The sequence below is a fragment of the Sabethes cyaneus genome, chromosome 3, assembly GCF_943734655.1.
Source record: "Sabethes cyaneus chromosome 3, idSabCyanKW18_F2, whole genome shotgun sequence".
NCBI lineage: Eukaryota > Metazoa > Arthropoda > Insecta > Diptera > Culicidae > Sabethes > Sabethes cyaneus.
In genome coordinates, this window is record NC_071355.1 from 35,294,971 (window position 1) to 35,314,210 (window position 19,240).

Below are 19,240 nucleotides of genomic sequence, written 5' to 3' on the forward strand. Positions count from 1 at the left end.
AAAAGCATAAAAATCACACGAAAAGCAAACAGATTTTGGAAAATTTGTAAAACAGAAAAAGCAATTCCCTGAACGTGTATCAACATGACTTAATGAGCAATTGAAAATGATAAAAGCGAAACAACACAAAAAACTAGATCTACCTTCTTCTCGCAGGGTGGCATGGTACAGTTGACGATCACTGCCACCGGGCGGGTGCCACATAAAGCTGCATTTATGCTAACATTGTTTAGTACACAGTAGATAGCGTACCGTTGCTGTCCTTCGCCACAGGTCACCGAGCACTGAACGGTGGATATATATATGTGGATATTATATGGGTAAGAGATAGACCATGAGAAAGAGAGAGGCTGAAAGAGCAGTGCCAGGATAACTTGCCCCACGCGGAGAGCTGAAGAATGCAAGCAGCTCTAGGGCCGCAAGGGCAAGTTATCATGGTTCTCTAACCTAAACAGTTAAATAGTTGATAAAAATAATATGAGATAAGCGGAAATCGGTATGTACAAGTGACTGGCTCGGTGTAGCAGGTATGGTGTTCGATTCTGTCGAAGAGACTGGCTTGCACTGGCGTGCTTAGAGTGGGACACACTTTTTTCTTTTACAAAACATTTGTGACTGAGATAGGTATTATTTTTCAAAGAAATATAGCCATGGTAATGTAATGGAGGCGCATGACCACAGTAGAGGTCAAAATAAAAGCTACTTTGATCAATAAAACTAGGAAAACGGGTCTTCTTTTGAGGTTAAAGTCTGGTGCCCTACCTACTTCTATCAAGGTCTAGACACACCGATGCTGCTGCTTCAAAATCGAACAAAATACCGTGCGACTCCATTTCGCCATGGCAACTACGTCCGACTGTTTTGTTTTTTTTTCTATCCAAGAAGCATAGAAGCTGTCGAGCAATCGAATGACAGAATTTAGGCTGAAAAATCAGTAGGATCAACGTGCGCAGCATATTAAACGGACCAGTATGAATGGTCACAGTAGGTTGATAGAAACAGTGAAAAGTACTCGCTAGTGCCATTGTTATTATAGCTACCGGGGTTAATTCTCCTGTGACCCACTCGGGACAGCTTTGAACGTTGCAGCTCTGGTGGGTTTCCTCCTTCGGTTTCACGGCGCAAAAGCTTTCGTTTATCCGGAACCCATCGGGAGCCGAGAGGCACCGAACGGTACGGTTTCGCCTTCCACCACCACACGTGCGTGAACACTGAAAGTTTGGCCCAGTTTAAAACGGACAAAAAGCCCCAATAAGGACGTACACAAACAGGAAACATTGACAGGGCGAAGGGTGGTGTTTACACATTGCACAGTTTCGGTATGTGACCCAACACGGATGCCCGTGTCAATACCGGAGCGATTCAGTAGCACAAAAAGTGAAAAGAGAGGAAAGAAAAAACGGACAATTAGTGATTTTCCCGATTTGAAGAAGTATAACATGACAATTATTAAACGATAATTTTACCGGTTCCCATTCGCTATACGACCAGGTTGCATCCGGGCACGGTCCGTGACATTTTTCCAACGTATTTGGTTTGCGAATATTGACACAGTATGTCGGATCAACTGGATTGGTTTGCTGGGTTTTGATGTACCGCTGCACGCATTGATATTGAACATTCGTAACTCCTTCGCCGCAGGAATTGGAACACTCGGAACTGGTTGCTTCCCATCTGAAATGATCGTTCGAAATGAGTCCGATTCCATCGGCATAAAAGATCAACACCTACTCAAATTTACATTCCGTGTTACACGCTTCGTAGTCTTCCCTCGGTTTTGCACTGTTGCGGCAGAACGAGATGGGCTTCTCCTTGCCGGTTTCGATATCGTAACAACCCGCCGTTCGATGCCGTTTTCCGAAGCAACTTTGATCGCACTCACTCCAGTCCGACATCTTCCACTGGTAGTTGGGAATGCTATTTTGACTTGGATGATGTTGGACGTAGACTGGAGTCGTCTTGGTTACCTTTATCGGCGGCCTATCATTCGGAATGGTATAACTATATTCGACCATATTTTCGCTTACGGCATGCATTTTCGAGTGGGAAAAGATTTCCACCGTTAAATCTCGTTTCAAAGGGTGCCCGAAGTCGGACCGAATAACTTCGATAGCCTCATCCGGTCCGTTATACTCCAGCATAACACCGGCAAAAAGACGCTTCTTAAATCCGGACACCACGGACATCTTTGGTGCGTTGAAGATGTATTCGTTGTTCTCATCACGAAGAGCTGAAACAATGTGTTTAGTAAAGTTTAAAACTCTCTCCTCATTATTAAATCCACCAAAACTAACCTAAATAGTTTCCATCATCTTTATAGCCTCGCTGTATAATCTCGATGTTGGTGGCCCCCCGTGGAATACGGACAATCTTCTGCACGTACGGTTTCTTCAAATGATGGATCTTACTGAACGGAAACACGCCGTTCACATCACTACAGGTGTCATTATTTCCCCGGCAAACGCCGCACTTGTCCAACCGGGCATCGGAATCGAACACGTAATCACAACCGGCCCTCCTACACTGCCCATTGATACACATGTCGAAGCTCTCGTGCGGATGGGTGCACGAAGTCCCATCTTTCACCTTATCACGCAGCAAAAAATAGCTGTTGGAATTTTTCACCCGACAGTACAGCTTGCACTGATCTTCCGCCTTAACGCCGTACTTCGGAATCCACTTGACATTCTTCTCCAGTCCTGGAATTTCAAAGTTATTACCATCCAGCTCGTGGCATTGCTCCTCCCGGAAGTCGAGCGTATCATCTGGACAATCGTGACTATTACAAGACCGGTACTGCATCCGAATTCCAATGCAATATTTTCCACCATTTTCCGGCGAAGGCGAATCGCACACCCGCGTGGATATCTGAACTCCACCGCCGCAGCTTCGACTGCATTCGCTGAAACTAAAACCCAACATTACCACACTCCGTGCACACACTTTTCCGGTTACAATTTGATGAGATACTCACGGACTCCACTGGCCCCAGCCACCGTCCTGCGGTTGCAGAGCCTCCCGGTTAACGTGCACGCATTCGCCCTTCTGGCACCACTGGTTCTCACCGCAGCTCGTTCCGTCCGCCCAGGGCATGTGTTGCGTCCGACAGCCGAGCAGTTCATCGCCGTTGTTGCACCAAAGGCGTTTGCAGACCGGCATGTACGAGCAGATCCGTGATCCGTTGCCAAACACCAGCTCGCACTGTTGATTGTTGGTGAATTTTTCTCCCGCTAGCTTGGTTGTCGAAGAGGATGGTTCGATCAGATCGGTCGTTGGTTTGTCCAACATGCAGCTGGCTTGTTTTTGCCTAGAGAGGGGAGTAAATAGTTTTTTTGCGATCAGTTTTTGAAGTACAAACTGGATTAGTGAAGGGCATATTCTAAATGTTTGCGCTTTTTTACAGGATAGAAAGAATAACGGTTTGATATGTAGGTAGGTATCAAATTAAATTTTTCTTGTGACTAAAAAGTCACTTCGCAAAATTCGTGTTTTTATCTAATTAGACATCTTTACTTTGTTTTATTTCGCCTCCACATCCGAATGCCCGTACTCTGGCCTCAACCACATCTGTGAGGTTTTGCACATGTTTTGCATAATTTTACCCATGATTACTTCATTTCTTCAACTGTTTTTACTGTTGTTACTTTGTTTCTTGTTACTTTAGGACTTTTCAGAAGAATCTGCTTCATGATAGCTTAGTATTTCTTGATTGGCCGTAGCTCCAACAACGTTAAAATCTTTCGGTACGAAATCGGAATTATTTACCTTATACTACTCCAACACGTAATAGCATGAAATCAAATCCGCCTAGAAGGTCGTAGGACAGTTGTGAGACTTCAAAAGAGATTGAAGTCGCTTTTCGACACTTCGACTCCTTCTGTTTTCGGAGGTTCTCTGGAACATCAAACTTATCCTCGGTAGTGAAATACTAGTTCCTCATAATCTGGTTAAAGTCCGCTTTCACGTGGAGAGCTACATACAAATTCTATTAAAAAAACAATGAACACGCTCATCTGTTTGTAACTGTTTTTACTTGTGGGTAAAATTGACTGAAATTATGACTGAAAGTATTTGAAGGTGTTACAGTAGTGGCTACGGAGCAAGAAAAACTACGCATAAACAAATATGGGCTCTCACTTTGAAAATCCAAATGCTTCTCGTCGATGAATCGGTAAACAGCTTAGAATCGCACATCCAGCTGTATTCCAAGTGATAAAAACGTTAAGGGAGTATAAAACATCCAAGCGGAAGGGTGGTGGCGGAAGACAACGCGGCACCGCACCCCCGAAGAAAGCCAGGACTGTACCCAGGTAACCAATAAGCATTAAAATAAGCAGTAAATCAGTCGTTTATTAGCATCCATGGCGTTTTATACTGCAGGTTGTTGTTTATCAGCTTTTTGACTGCATAACTGTTGTAAATTGGCATCAACAATTCTATTTAAATTCTTCTTGTTGGTAACTAGCTGCAAATCACTGTCAGCACTATAAGAAGGCTAGCAGTAAAGTAGCCGCATATTTTGCCAAAATAGCATTTAAGTAGCATTTAAGGCAACTTAAATGCTTATTGGCTTGCTTTTAAAATTGCATTGGAAATGCTTATTGGTTACCTGGGTAGTTAACCAATTCAAACCTCAGCCCAAAATTTCTATTCGGAGCGTGACAAAAAAGGCAAAAATATCTGTTTATTTTGTGTAAAAACAATGACACGTTCTGGACTACCATTGGACAACGCACAGTGGGACGGATTAAAAAGAATACGGACATCGATATTTGTGACGAAACTACTAAAGATATCAACTTAATGTTTTCTGCAAAGTTTCTTCGCTTTATAAGAACTTTTTTATGGTGTTGGAAAATTTGCGATTAAGGGGATAACACAACAGATAGAAAAAATAACTTTTTAGTTTTAAGCTTAACGTCTTCGATTGGTAAGAAATATTTGTAGATATTATTATTTTAAGCAACTTCACTGAGTGTTACCTTAAATTAGCTGATTTCTTTTACTAAACATGTCTTATATATACATAAACATAAAAACAAATTAAGGCACGAATGCCATAACCAGGGTGAAAGTAAAGTAAAGCCTAGATGCTATTTTCGAAACTTGGCACTTTGTTTTTTATTACGACAGACTTTACAGCCAGTTGTAAGAATTCAGGACAATTGTAGGGATAGTGCTGCGATTCTATCGCAGCATCTCCCAGTCAAGATTCGAACAGGCGACAAGTTGTTAGGTACATATTATTTACTTTGATTCTCTAACAGGTAACATCGAAAAAAACCGTACGTTCGAGCTAATGACTTTTTTCCACGATTCCCATAAGTGTTGCCACATATTCATCTGTACTGGAAGGGGCAAAAATCTTTTTCATCTGTACCTTTTCTTCTAAAAATCTGTACCAAAATCTGTACCATTAAAAATATTTATTGCATAGAAAAATTTGGTTTGTTAGCATTAAAAAATGCACGAGTCTCAAATCATTTATTTGTTTGATGATGTTTGCACATATCTCTGCTAAACTTAGACATAAATACGTTTTGTATTAATTTCATTGAAGTTTTTGGAGCGTCTTTTAGATTTTTACCTTTGTTATACTATATAACAAAGGTTTAGAAATTGGTCGAAAAACACGAAATTGATCCAAGGCCCGGAGGGCCGAGTCACATGTACCAATCGATAGGGTTCGACGAACTGAGCAATGTCTGTGTGTGTGTGTGTGTGTATGTATGTGTGTATGTGTGTATGTGTGTATGTGTGTTCGCTCCGAATTTTCTATCGCCTGTTACTCGGAGATGGCTGAACCGATTCGACCGCTATTACTTTTGTTTGAAAGGTATTATTGCCTAGTATATCACTATTAAATGGGTTCGTGGTCTGACTTTTCGTTTAAAAGTTATAAGCAAAAATGTGAAAACTACGTGACACGGTTTTCTCCGGAACCACGCAACCAATTTTAACGATATTAGTACCAAACGAAAGCTCTTACTATTACTAAACATTTTGCTAAGTTTTATTGAAAACGGACAAGCAGTTTAAAAGTTAGCCTTGAAAAACTTGTTTTGACTAGGTACAAATGAACGCCTGTTTCTCAGAGATGGCCAAACCGATTTACACGCTATTAGTTTCATTTGGCAGGTAATATAGCCGGATAGATCACTATTGAATGGTTTTCTGATTGGACGTTTAATTTGAAAGTTATGACCAATCGAAGACACCACATCAAAATTAACAATAATTGATAATGATTTTAACCAAGATAATTTACCCAATTTCAATTATTTTAATATCAAACGAGAGGTTTTCACACTACGAATATATATGCAAAATTACATAAGAATTGGTTTTACCGGTCAAAGATATTAACCCTCGAACACTCGCGCCAACTTTTATAACACGGTTACTTGCGCGCACATAGTCCAAAACCAAAGAAAACGTGCGCACTAGAGTTATGACTAGGAAAACTTGGTTTTAAGCTTATCAAACCTTTGGAAGAGTTTCTTAAAATTGAAAGCTCTATCGTCTGGTAGAATTTGAATTTTGATCAATCCCCCTAAAAGTGAAATAAAAAAATTATTTTCCTTCAGTTTCAATACAACACATTGATGTGTTCTGCAAACTTTTAGAGCATATTATTACAAGAAATTTTGCTGAAAACAGTAACCTTCTATCTCTTCAGTGAAGGTAGAAAAATCTTATTTATTGTATATGAATTTGTAAAATCAGTTTTTCTATTCTAACTCTTCTTGTAATTGTTGTATGACTTTTTCATGTATTACAAAGTTGTTCAAATAATAAAAATACACAACTTTGCTGAATCTAGTATACCTCTATGTTTGCTTGTTTAGGAACTGTAGAACTTTAATTGTAAAAAATAACTTGATTTTGACCCCGAATTACTCGATTACCAACAGACGGATACATCTTAAACATTTTACATTTGCTGGTAGTTTTGCTGCATACAGACACCATTTTTCCATATGAAGAAACGAGAGAAAATTCCAGTTGGGGTCAATTGCGGTACACCTCACATGCTACTTGCTTCGTTTCTGTGATGTCGGTTTACGCTAATCTTGTTTCCAGACAATTTAAAGTATTAATGCATTGAATAATTCTGACATTTTGCTCATAACAAGTTTACTGAAGAATATACGTTAGAATATACGTAATATACGATTTGTAACTTTATAACAATATGGCATTCAAAAACCTACACATGTTGTACAAAATGCAACAGCGTGAGTAACCGAAAGTTAATAAAAATTGATGAAATTTATTCAAGAAAATTTTATTGTTGTGAATCAAATAGAATGGCATTACAGGAAATTATGCATAGTTCAAAAACTTATAAACTAGACCTTTACTACGCAATGCATATGTTAAAGAATAATATTTCATCTTACAACTTACTTTTACTTGGACTTACCCTCGTTAGTAACAACTTACTCAGCAATTTCATGAGAAAAGGAACTATCAAAATTTATAAGTGCTTCTATTTGGTTCAAATTTTGTAAACTTATTCAATTTCCAAAAATTTCATGTAAGCCAAACGTGTCGATTTCTATTTCAAATAGCAAGTAAGATCGTATAACAAAGGTTCCTTTCACCACTAGGTGGATTAAATCAGGTTTTTAGATTAATTTCATTCATACTAAGAATTGTTTCTCTATTGATTTCATGAAACAGCACTGAGAAAAAAGTATGAGTTTTTGACACTCAGAAAAATCTGGACCTATCTGTACTTTTTGGCAAAAATCTGTAATCTGTACCGTACAGAATCTGTACCAAAAAATTGGAAAAAATCTGTACTTTTCCAGATAAATCTGTACATGTGGCAACACTGATTCCCATGTCTCCAGCAGTATATCTAAATATTTTTTAAAAATCAAATGTATTACAAAATTTAAATAAAGCATATGAACAACTCACAAAAATGATGAGGTCGATTAATTTGTTCTAAATGATCTTGTCTCTAAAAGTAAAAATGACGGAATAATCTTTTTACAATTCTCATGAATTCTTGGTTTTGAAAGATGATAACTCTCGAACGCATGGTCAGAATGTTGTAATCTTGTTTCCAAAATGTCAAGAAGTCTATTGTAAACAAACTTTTTATATTGTTCGTTCAAAACAAATTTCATAAGTTGCTCTAAGGATCTAGGTCAGCAGGCGGTCTTTCTCGTTGGAGGGTTAAATCTTCAAAACTGAAAAACTTAAATGCAGTTTACTCATTTGGCCCATGAGATCCCATTGTCATTTATACATGCTCTTATACATAAAGAGTGGATGTTGCAAAAACATTATAAGTCAGCTGCTACATTCTGCTACTACCCAAGAAACATTCCCTTAAAGCTTGCAATGAAAAAAGCAAAAAATTTAAACAACTTGAAAACCAGCAATTGTAGAGTTTCCACATATTTTACAAAAATATGCAAATTAGTATTGTCTACAACTTTGCAGAACATTTCATAGACTAATCTTAAGTTTTTAGTCTTGACCTTGGAATAAGGTCATACATATATTAATATTTTTTTGAAACGATGGTTCTACAATTGATGAAGGGACGGTAGGGGAAAGAAATGAAAATTTTTTGGTGAAGGGGGGGGGGAAGAGTGGAAAGAAAGGGGGAGGGGGTATTGGTAGCTATGCTTGACAAGTAGTCATTTTGACTCCTACCTTTTGTCCAATGCTGGAAGGTGCATGAGTCGAACCAAGCTGTAATCTGAGATTATAACCGGATTCGAACCCACAACACCCGCCAGGGCATGTGGTTCGCTGGTACTTGTACCTTTGAACCATAGAGGCGCTGGACAAAAGGAGACCGCAAAATCCACTTCTCAAGAATAGCGACGCGTTTGGTTGGGTTATCGACACATATTGTGCCGCTTCCTGCATCAATTGCAGATCCCCACCGAGCGAGAAGTTTTAATCTAACTACTATTTACTTTCAGGACGACGACACTATGCCGGCCCTTACGACTTGCAAGGTACTGCACGTGACGTTGTTCGTCTGTCAGCGTGTGTTAGCCGCGTTTCTCGGCGCGGGTTTTCGAGGGAAGGCCCCGTTCCTATGTAATAGACTAATCTTAAGTTTTTAGTCTTGATCTTGGAATCTCCTTTTGTCCAGCGCTTCTATGGTTCAAAGGTACAAGTACCAGCGAACCACATGCCCTGGCGGGTGTTGTGGGTTCGAATCCGGTTGAAATCTCAGATTACAGCTTGGTTCGACTCATGCACCTTCCAGCATTGGACAAAAGGTAGGAGTCAAAATGACTACTTGTCAAGCATAGCTACCAATACCCCCCCCCCTTCCTTTCCGCTCTTCCCCCCCCTTCACCAAAAAATTTTCATTTCTTTCCCCTACCGTCCCTTCATCAATTGTAGAACCATCGTTTCAAAAAAATAAGAACATTTCATGTTTAGAAGAGTTGAAATAAAAGAGCTATGTGAAAAATACCAATATTAAGGGGGTACCCGCAAGTTTCGCTCCGTAACTTTTTTCCCTTAAGAGATAGCCACTTTCTTTCTTCAGTGAAGTTGCTTAAAACAATATTACCTACAAATGTTTCTCACCAATCGAAGGCGGCAAGCTTGAAACCAAAAAGTTATTTTTTCTATCTGTTGTGGTATCCCCTTAATCCCAAATTTTACAATACTATTATAAAGTTCTTATAAATCGAAGAAACATTGCAGAAGACAGTAAGTTGATATCTTTGACAGTTTCATCGCAAATATCGATGTCCGTCTTCTTTTGAATCTGTCCCACTGTGCAACGTACGCAAGGCATCGAACCAGAATGTTTGTCGTTGGCTCGGTGGCTGATACAAAAATAAGTTTCGGAAAATGATTCGGAACGATCATTTTTGATGAAGTATATGGTTCTGTACGACCATAGATGTTTTAAATGGTTCGGTACGAGCGTATCTGAATTAAATAATCCGGTACGATCATTATTGTATGGGCATGGTTCGGTATTACCATAGATGAACTAAATGATTCGGAACGATCATTTTTGAATGAAGTATATTGTTCGGGATGACCATAGATGAATTAAATGGTTTGGTATGATCATTGTTCATGAAGTACATGGTTCGGTGCAACCATAGTTAGATGAAAGGATATGGATCGGTAAAACTATAGACGAATGAAATCGCTTGATACGACCAAACCATTGAAAAATAAAATTGTTTTACATGATCATTGTCGAAAAGAGGACTTTATTCAGTGTGAATCAAGTAGCAGATTATATGCATGTGAGAGAAGGAATGTGGGGATGTTGGGCGATTTTTAATGGCAGCAATTTAGGCTTGTGCACAAGGGGACTCAAACTGACGGAAAATTTCCCTACCCCGCAGGAGTCAGTCACTCGATGCAAAGTAAAAATTGGCGTGAACTTTTGCCCAACAGTCGAGTAAACCATACGCTGAAATTTGGGCAAACTTGACCGCTGAAATTTGACCTCCCAGTTAGCTTCGGGGTACGATGCTGGCCTAACAAGCCAGTCGTCGTATGTTCGAATCTCGGCTGGGAGGTACTGCTATAGAGTCAGTAGAATCGTTGCACTAGCCCCGTAATTGTCCTGTATTCTAGTTACCGGCTGCGAAGTCTGCCGATAAAGAAGGGTCAAGTATTGAGAACTTTACAGACGTTTACATCTTTACATCGTGCTTTTTTTGGCAAACTAAAACGTAACTTAACTTCTTTTGTCAAATCGTACTAGAATCATGAACATAAGGCAGATAACTTTGTTATTAAATACCGAGATATGCTCCAGACTTCAGTACCGTTATCGGATGGACCAGGAAAACTACAGATCTCCTAATTTCTACATCATTTTAAGGTCCTAAGGTCTACATCATTTTTGGCACCACAAAACTTTTTTATCTTTCAATATTATTTCGCCAAATTTGGTAGTTTTCCCGAAAATATTTTCTATTTTCATAATATCTACAAATAATGGCCATATGTTATATGGCCCCGGAGTTATTGCCGAGCTCCTTGGGGGACCGTGACATGGGACACGGGAAAACTCCCAAATTTGGCGAAAAAATATTGAAAGATAAAAAAGTTACGGTCATTTTAGTGAATTTTGTGGTGCCAAAAATGATGTAGACCTTAGAGGGGTTAATGGGATATTTCAAACAAATTAAAATGTTTCTAGTCTAAGATTTAAATTGACGTTTTAATCATGTTTTCGAAAGAAGTAACGTGGAAAAGGTACCAGCTCCAAGGATAAGGAGGTCATCAAGCACTTAAATAACAATGTTTCTGTCGACTATCATAAATTGCGAACAGCTTCAGGCGATCAACAACGGATCAAAAATTTCTATTGCCGCAGATTCTCCAAAAAGGCCTTAAATAGAAAGTTCCCATGCACAGTTTGTTCGTTGACTTCAAAGCTGCATATGATACCATCGACCGAAAAGAGCTATGGAAAATCACGGAAGAGAACTTCTTGTTGTTTTGTTGTTGTCTTTCAACGACTGTTAGTCGTTTTTCGTTCTGTGTAACATCTAGCTATCTGGCATCTTTATATCGTCCTTTTCTCTTTTCAGCGATTCGTTTTGATTTACTATTGATTTGAATGTTCTTGATAGCATTTTTTGTTGTCATGTGATGGTTTGTTTCGGCATTTCTAGTCTCTGTTTGGCTGTTGTTGCCCTTTTCGTTTGTTTATTGCCTTTTCTTTATCTATTTAGTATTTTCGAGGTTTTTATTGCCTTTTTTTATATATTTTGTCGCTTCTTTAGTATGTTTTCATCTTTTTCTTCATCATTGTGACATCTCTGTGGTGTTTTTGTCGTCTTTCCATGGTGTTTTTGCCATCATTCATCCGTATTTTTTTAACTCTATTCAAGAATGTTGTGTCTTTTCTTTGCGGCTTTTTTCTGTTTTTGTTTGTTCTTTTTTGTCGCTGTTTTGATGTCTTTTTATCGTCCTTTCGTCGTATTTTTGTTGTCATATTTTTGTTGTCGTTTTCTCAACTTTCCATTGTATTTTCGCAATTCTTTCACCACTTTTTCGTTATTTTTCATTGCATTTTCGTCGTCTTTTTGTCCTCTATTTGTTTTCCCTTAAAATTTTCTATTTTCGTCCTCTTTTCATCACGTTTTTGTTGTGTTTTCTGAAGGCGTAAGAGTTTAACATATTGTTTAACATTTTTTAAGTTTTAATTATCGCATAAAAACTTTAAAGCTAATTGACGCAAATAGGATTGGGGTTCCAGCTACTTTGCTATAAAGTACGATCTTATTCGCTTGACAGTAATAAAGGATTTTGAAGTGCTTTTGCTCTACAGAAATCATATTAGGCAGTCAAAATGTGCTAAGAAATAGAAACGAAAATATTTTCTGTTTTTCCGTACTTTAACAAGAAAAATAGTCACAATATTGCGGTTTTCAAGAATGAAATAAAACCCAAATTGTTGCTTGGGAGGTTCAACAATACCGGCAATCTACAGAACCTGGAAGGAGAAGTGGCTTCGAATCCTTCCGCTTGGGTAAAAAGGAACGCTGCACAACTTCTCAAGTGATACTTCAATAACCCTCCCTTACCTAATTTTCCGCTCTTTCCCCTTCAAGCCTTGTACCGTTTTGTTTGAATATTATCAACACCTTTGTTTCATTACTTTCTTTGACCTCCCCTCCGTCGATTGTAAAAAACTATCTAATCTAATCTAATCTAATCTAATCTCACACTAACGCAGCCAATTCTTGAAGGCATCCTGGAAAATGACGATTACTTGAATCAATCATTTTTCTTGTCAACGGCCAGGCCAACTACGCAGCATGTACCGCAGAGAGAATTCCAAGGAATCAAGTGGAACCAGAAAAAATATCTAATTCCATTAAACTCCTTGAAATCAAGGGAAGGAAGAAAGCGTGGACCTCCCGTACCAAACGCTTCCCGTATACATAGATAATGATTTATTTACAATCGTTGGGAGTATCTTTGCTAATAAAGGTTAAGTGATACTCCGGACCCTCAGGGATGAACTAATGGTATTTAGACCAGAAGCCAGGCTGCAATTGGCCAAGGATATAGCGCCTTATTTCGCTCTTCCGTCGATTGTAAAAAACTATCGCTAAAAAACTGTCGATTGTAAAAAACTATCGTAATTAACAGGTTAAGATAAAAAACACGCAGCTTCATTAATCCTACTACTACTAAAAGACTACCACTACTACTACTACTACTACTAGACTACTACTAGACTACTACTAATCCTACTACTACTAGTAGAAAGACTACTATTATATGTATAACAAACTATATTCAGCTAATTTTGATATTCTTTCCTTTTTTAGCCTTCGGAGGCGTTTCTTGGCCGTTTTAGTTTATTTTGGGATTATTTTCTGATTTGACTTTTTCGGACTTTTAGAAGTCAAATTACAAAGACATGCTGTACTCGTTCAACATTTTTTTTATATTAGTTGCATCCCAACTAGCTCGATTCGCTCATTATTCTCAAATTCCTAATCCTGCATTATAAGATATTGAACATTGGAGTTTTTATTTTCAAAGAACAAACATAAAAAAACGTTTATTGTTTTTCGCTTCTGCACAAATCTGTGTTCTAAAACTAACACTCATTATTTGTTGAACAACAACAAACATATTTCAGTAGTCTAATTTGACTTGGCATTGAGATTAATGAAAATAAATCATCATAAAACAGCAGCTAGTTGAACGTGAAATGCTTGCTTAATGGTGCATCTCATCCATGCTGCCGCAAGTTTGAATTTGATCAGTAGCAGTAGGTACCTAGCGAGGTAAGTGCCGCTCAAAATACAAGTTGAATATTGATCACCATATTTGTCGTGTCATTACAGATCCAGACGCAAACAAAAACACAAACAAACATTCTCGAAAATTTTATGACTTTCCTCGAAGCAGAACGACAGTAGCAGCAACAGTAGGAGCAGCTAAAACTCGACCTAGACAATGAATATTTATGCTCACCTCCACATTGTAAACCTAAATGTCCCAACCCCGTTGCTGTTGTTGTTGTCGTTGGCCAGAGAGTCAGTGGGCCAGTTTGCCATGCACGTTTGCTTTTACGATCACCAAACGGACCGATCGTGACTTGAACCGCGATTCTCGTGGTGCGGAAGGAGCTGACCACAGGACACGCAGGGGTTCCGCTGACTGCCCGGTCTAAGTTATCATTTACACAATCTGTTGTCGTAAATTTTTCAATGATTTTTACAACCTCTTTTTTCCCAGGGCAGGCACGGCACGGCTCGTCAACCGAAATGGCGTAATTTGTATTTTAGTGACCTACAATAGCCGAAACGGCAATTGACACTCCCGACGGCGGCGGGAGATGGCTCATGCTTTATTTATCGGTTTCGGGGTGTTAAAATATTGGACTTCGCTTGTGGCAGCAACTACGGTGCTGTACGGTGGTGGTGCGGTAATGGCACGGATTTCACGCTTCCATTCATAGGATGGTAACGGGGTGCAGTCTTCACCAGGTGCGGGCGCCTCGGTATGGGCGGGTGGAACCTATTTGAATTTCTTTTTCACAAACCGCACCGCATCACACACTGCCTGTCGTTACGACAAACGGGACGTGTTGTGGCTGGAAGGTGTAAATTTTGTGCCATTCATGAAATATCTGTTTATTTGCGTTTGCTGTCGTTCGACAGATTGTGAACTGATGGGATGCAACACTTTAACCAGCGAGGCGTTGCAGAGAATTTTTCTTTTTGGTATTCGAGAACTACTCGAGAGCAATATTTTTTTTTATATAATTCGCCACAACTTGGTATTTTTCCCGTAGGGAAAAAATCACGTCTTTTACCATTTCTCGTTGAATCCCGTTATGTCTGGAACATAAACAACCTCATCATCAGATACTCAGATAGTATAAAAGGAAGCCGTCCGATGTACCAGGATGATGGTTTTGGATGAAATTATTCATTGCGCTGCAGGAGACAATCCTTCCTCCGTGTACGACCGTATTGCGTGTGGCAGCGACCTTTTCACGTTGCAAACTACCGAATAAAGCGTGAGCCGCCGCAATTCCTCTACATATAACACACAGAGTAATGTCTTCGGGGCGAAGGACAGGACCACCGCGCCATCCATCAGACACTGCCACCGATCAGATCACCGGCGAGCAAGATGCATCTGGCAATCATCAATCGGCTGTATGTCACGCCGACAAAATCACGCTGTGTCGTCGGTCGGTTGAATTGAAAGTTGCCTTACTCTTACGGTTTCATATGTCAACATACTGCTGGCCGTATGGCCGGCACGGCACGGCACTTGCCTAAATTATTGCCGCACAAAGGAACCCGACGATAAGATGTATTATCGTACAATGTAATCCGATAGGTATTGGACACCGAAAAAATGGACCGTCGTTTGCCTTGTTGACACACTTCGGAAAGAGTAGTGCTTTCCCCGGTGGTGACCACATCAGTACCGAAAAGTTTCCGTAATTACATTAAAATATCATATCAAATCGACGGAAGAAAGTATATCTCCGGGGTCAGACCCAGAATGATAAATTTTCGCTACCCTCTGGGTGGCGAATGCAGCAGCGGCTTCTGTAGCCAGCCGAGCTGTTGGTGCAAATTTGCCGAAAAATAATTTCATTAATTATCTCCAATCAATAATTGGCAGCTGTGCCCTCTTGCGCAGCCCACGAAATCACATTCATGGTCTGAGGATGATGATGATGATGCTGATGCTGATGATGATTCGACACACAAATCTATCTGGCTGCTGATGCTGGCTCGATCATTAGGCGCTGTTGCGTGCGCGCGCGCATTTGCCTAGATTTGCTGCCCGCGCTTTGATGGATTATTTCGATATCATAATTTATCAACATCTGATCATGCGGTTTGTTTTTTTTCGGTTACTGGTTAGTGCCGAGTGCGGCACATAGGAGATACGTGCCCATTGTATGAGGAAAATTAATACGCACGATAAATAGTTACGCCCCGCGATGGTTGGTAAGTCGCTTCGGGCTTTGTAGTTGAACACCCCGCGGGGAGCGCAAACAACGGAGACGTTAATAATTCCACGCCTCCCCCGGGGAACTGCTTGGGCTTGCGCATTAATCACGTACAATCGGTTTGACCTCGGTAATGTGGTTTAAATTGTTAGTTAAAATGTATCATGCCGATTCCGGAAGAAGGTTTATTTAATTTGAGCTCGTTTGGACGAGCAGAGGATTAAATTTTGCAATGTAATATTATTAGAGTCTTAATCGAAGTATTACTCACTCGAGGTACTCGGTGACGAAATGTCGTGAGCAGTTGGACCACGACCAGGGATGGGTGTTTTGGTCCAACATTCGGGACATGATGTTCTGCTTGGTGCTGCTTTCTCCTCGAAATGGACCACACCGTACATCGTCATCGTGAGGCATGCTGAGTCTGTGGAATAAATGATGATAAAATTTAGAAGTTATTCGAATACGGTAGTAAAAATATAAATATACATCTAAACTGCTTCCCAGGTATCGTAAATCGACCCTTTTGATCCGTCAAAAAAATACATAGCTATTCTTTGTATCCAAACATGCTGTTTCAGCTTGGAAATTTTCAGGCTATTAGTGTAAAATTTTGAATTTCTCCTAAGGCAAAGCAATGCAGTGCTTTATGCAAAGTTGAAAATCTACAATGATGATTTATTTTTAATTTAAACTAGCTGTGTTTTGTTCCGATCGAAACAAAATGTTAGAGTCTGATTTTTTACCGAACCGGAACTGGAACGAAGCCTTCCTTAAAAATCCTATCCTACAGTTATTTGGAAAATCTATTGTGGTCTGCATCTATCAGGTATCAGCATCTTTGGCTCGAGCAGCACGTTCCTCACAATCATGTGGAAGATTTGTGCCTTGCCCATCTTGCCCGTGTCATCATTTACCTGATGAGGACGGGAAGGAAAACAGGAGAAATAGGAAGGGGTGGATGAGGAATTTGGACAAACACAAACATATATATACCGAGAGATTTTTGTACCCCCGAGGGGATACTGCAATCCTTGGTAGTTAACTTATCAAAAGTACACCCCCTGGGGGGTATACTCATGATAAATAAGAGCTTATAGCTCAATACCGCTTTCGGTAAGGAACATCAAAATGTCTCGTAATTTTAGTTTCCTAAAATCCGATTCATTTAAGACGTAGGATCCAAAGATCCTATGACGCAATTGTGCTACTGCAGGACAGTTGCAAATTACGTGATATGGTGTACCGTAGTCGGATTCACATAAATTACAATGAAACGATTCAGCTCGCTGAATCGTAGCCATATGATAATTTAGTCTGCAGTGACCAGTCAGTGATCTGACAAGAATACTGCAATTTACCTTTGAGTGTTGCAAAAGAAATTTCGCAACCTTCTCACAAGGCTTAACAATGAAACTTTTCGTTTGACGACAAGTTTCAAGATTTTCCCAATAACGTACATGTTCAGATGAAAACCAAGATCGAATCTTTTGTTTTATCCAACATGCCGCAATTGGTAAAGCAGGTTCCGGTCCGAAAACCGACTTTTCTGCTCCAGATCTTGCTAGTTCATCAGCCCATTCATTTCCGGTTATACCAGAATGGCCAGGAACCCAAACCAGATGAACGGCATTTAGAATGCTTAGTTCTTCTAATTGGGTGTGGCAGGCGATGACTGTTTTAGATTTAGAATTAGCCGCACAAAGGGCTTTTATAGCGGCTTGACTGTCAGAACAGAAGTAGATAATCTTGCCTATCAGTTCTTTCTGAAGTGCAAACTGAGCTCCGCACATAATTGCAAAGATTTCAGCTTGAAAAACGGTGCAGTAACTACCCAACGAATAGGATTCCTCCAATTCCAGCTCACGGCAGTAAACACCAGCACCCGCGCGACCTTCGTACAAGGAACCATCGGTATAACAGACCACATAGTCGGAAATTTTCCTTTCCATGTAGCCTGACATCCAATCCTCTCTAGGAGGAAAGTCACTTGAGAAAGTCCTATACGGGAAAGTACGCATGAGCGTTACATCGCTAGGAGCAAGGGCAAACTTGTCCTCAGCAACAATTTGCGACCACAGTCGAGTATGACCAGTGAAACCGTCCACAGACTGCCAAAGGCCAATCGCGTGTAGTCGATAAGCACATATTAGTGCCTCTTGCTTCAGGTGGAAGTGTAGAGGTTTAATATTGAAAATAGCTTCTAGGGCGGCAGTAGGAGTTGTAGTAAATGCACCAGACATTGCCATTAAACACATCCTTTGAAGATGGTTTAGCTTTGTCTGGACAGTCACAACTTCCCCTCTCTGCCACCATACAAGACAACCATACGCCAGTATTGGTCTGACAACGACCGTGTATAACCAGTGTATGTATTTGGGTTTAAGCCCCCAAGAGTTGCCAATTGCTCGTCTACATTGCCCAAAGGCCATGCACGCTTTTTTAATTCGGAAATCAATATTTGTGGACCAGTCAAGCTTGGAGTTGAGAATCAACCCCACGTACTTCACTTCGTTCACAACATCAACATCCGAATCGTAAAAGCGCAGAGCGCGAGCTCCATTGGTATTTCTACGTCTTGAAAATAAGACGATAGATGTTTTGCTCGGATTTACCGAAAGTGCAGTTTCTCGGCACCACGTTTCTACGACACGTAGTGCCTGCTGCATTAAGTCAAATAATGTGCTTATGCACTTTCCAACTACTAGGATGAGATAGTCATCCGCAAAACCATATGACGGATAGCCTAGACCATTGAGTTTCCTCAATAGGCCGTCCGCCACAAGGTTCCATAAAAGAGGCGAGAGAACGCCACCTTGTGGACATCCACAAACACTTTGCTTCCAAATGCTTGCTTGCCGTAAGGACGAAAAAAGCAATCGGTTACTAAGCATTTGTTCTATCCACTTTATGATTATTGAAGGCACATTATGATAACGAGCAGCCTCCAAAATGGAAGCGAAAGATACGTTATCAAATGCGCCTTCAATATCCAAAAAAGTTCCTAAGCAAGATTCCTTTTGTGAAAAAGCAACCTCAATTTTATCCACCACATCATGTAATAAAGTGGTTGTAGATTTGCCACTTTGATAAGCATGTTGTGCTGAATGAAGAGGAACTTCTACTAAGCTTGTTTCGCGGATGTGGTGATCAACAATCCGCTCAAGTGATTTGAGCAAGAAAGACGTTAGACTGATTGGTCTAAAACTTTTGGCTTGCTCGTATGTCGCGCGTCCACCTTTAGGAATAAACTTAATGGTTATTTCACGCCAT

General features: G+C 40.0%; 1 protein-coding gene across 7 annotated transcripts in view; it reads right to left on the minus strand.

Moving 5' to 3' along the window:
* The window catches only part of LOC128741210 (A disintegrin and metalloproteinase with thrombospondin motifs 1), a 540,214-nt gene that overhangs the window by 28,822 nt on the left and 492,152 nt on the right, over window positions 1–19,240 (minus strand). For 5 of the 7 annotated variants that reach the window (XR_008412203.1, XM_053836851.1, XM_053836849.1 and 2 more), the window contains 7 exons: window positions 16,239–16,391; window positions 2,975–3,307; window positions 2,295–2,908; window positions 1,732–2,230; window positions 1,467–1,674; window positions 1,041–1,211; window positions 144–284 (listed from right to left, as the gene is read on the minus strand). Coding sequence is in view for 6 of the 7 variants with exons in the window: in XM_053836851.1 (XP_053692826.1) it covers window positions 144–284; window positions 1,041–1,211; window positions 1,467–1,674; window positions 1,732–2,230; window positions 2,295–2,908; window positions 2,975–3,307; window positions 16,239–16,391 (2,119 nt within the window). In the remaining variant the exon portion in view is untranslated. The remainder of the gene's footprint in view (window positions 1–143; window positions 285–1,040; window positions 1,212–1,466; window positions 1,675–1,731; window positions 2,231–2,294; window positions 2,909–2,974; window positions 3,308–16,238; window positions 16,392–19,240) is intronic. The other 2 variants (XM_053836847.1, XM_053836850.1) reach the window with 2 other exon arrangements.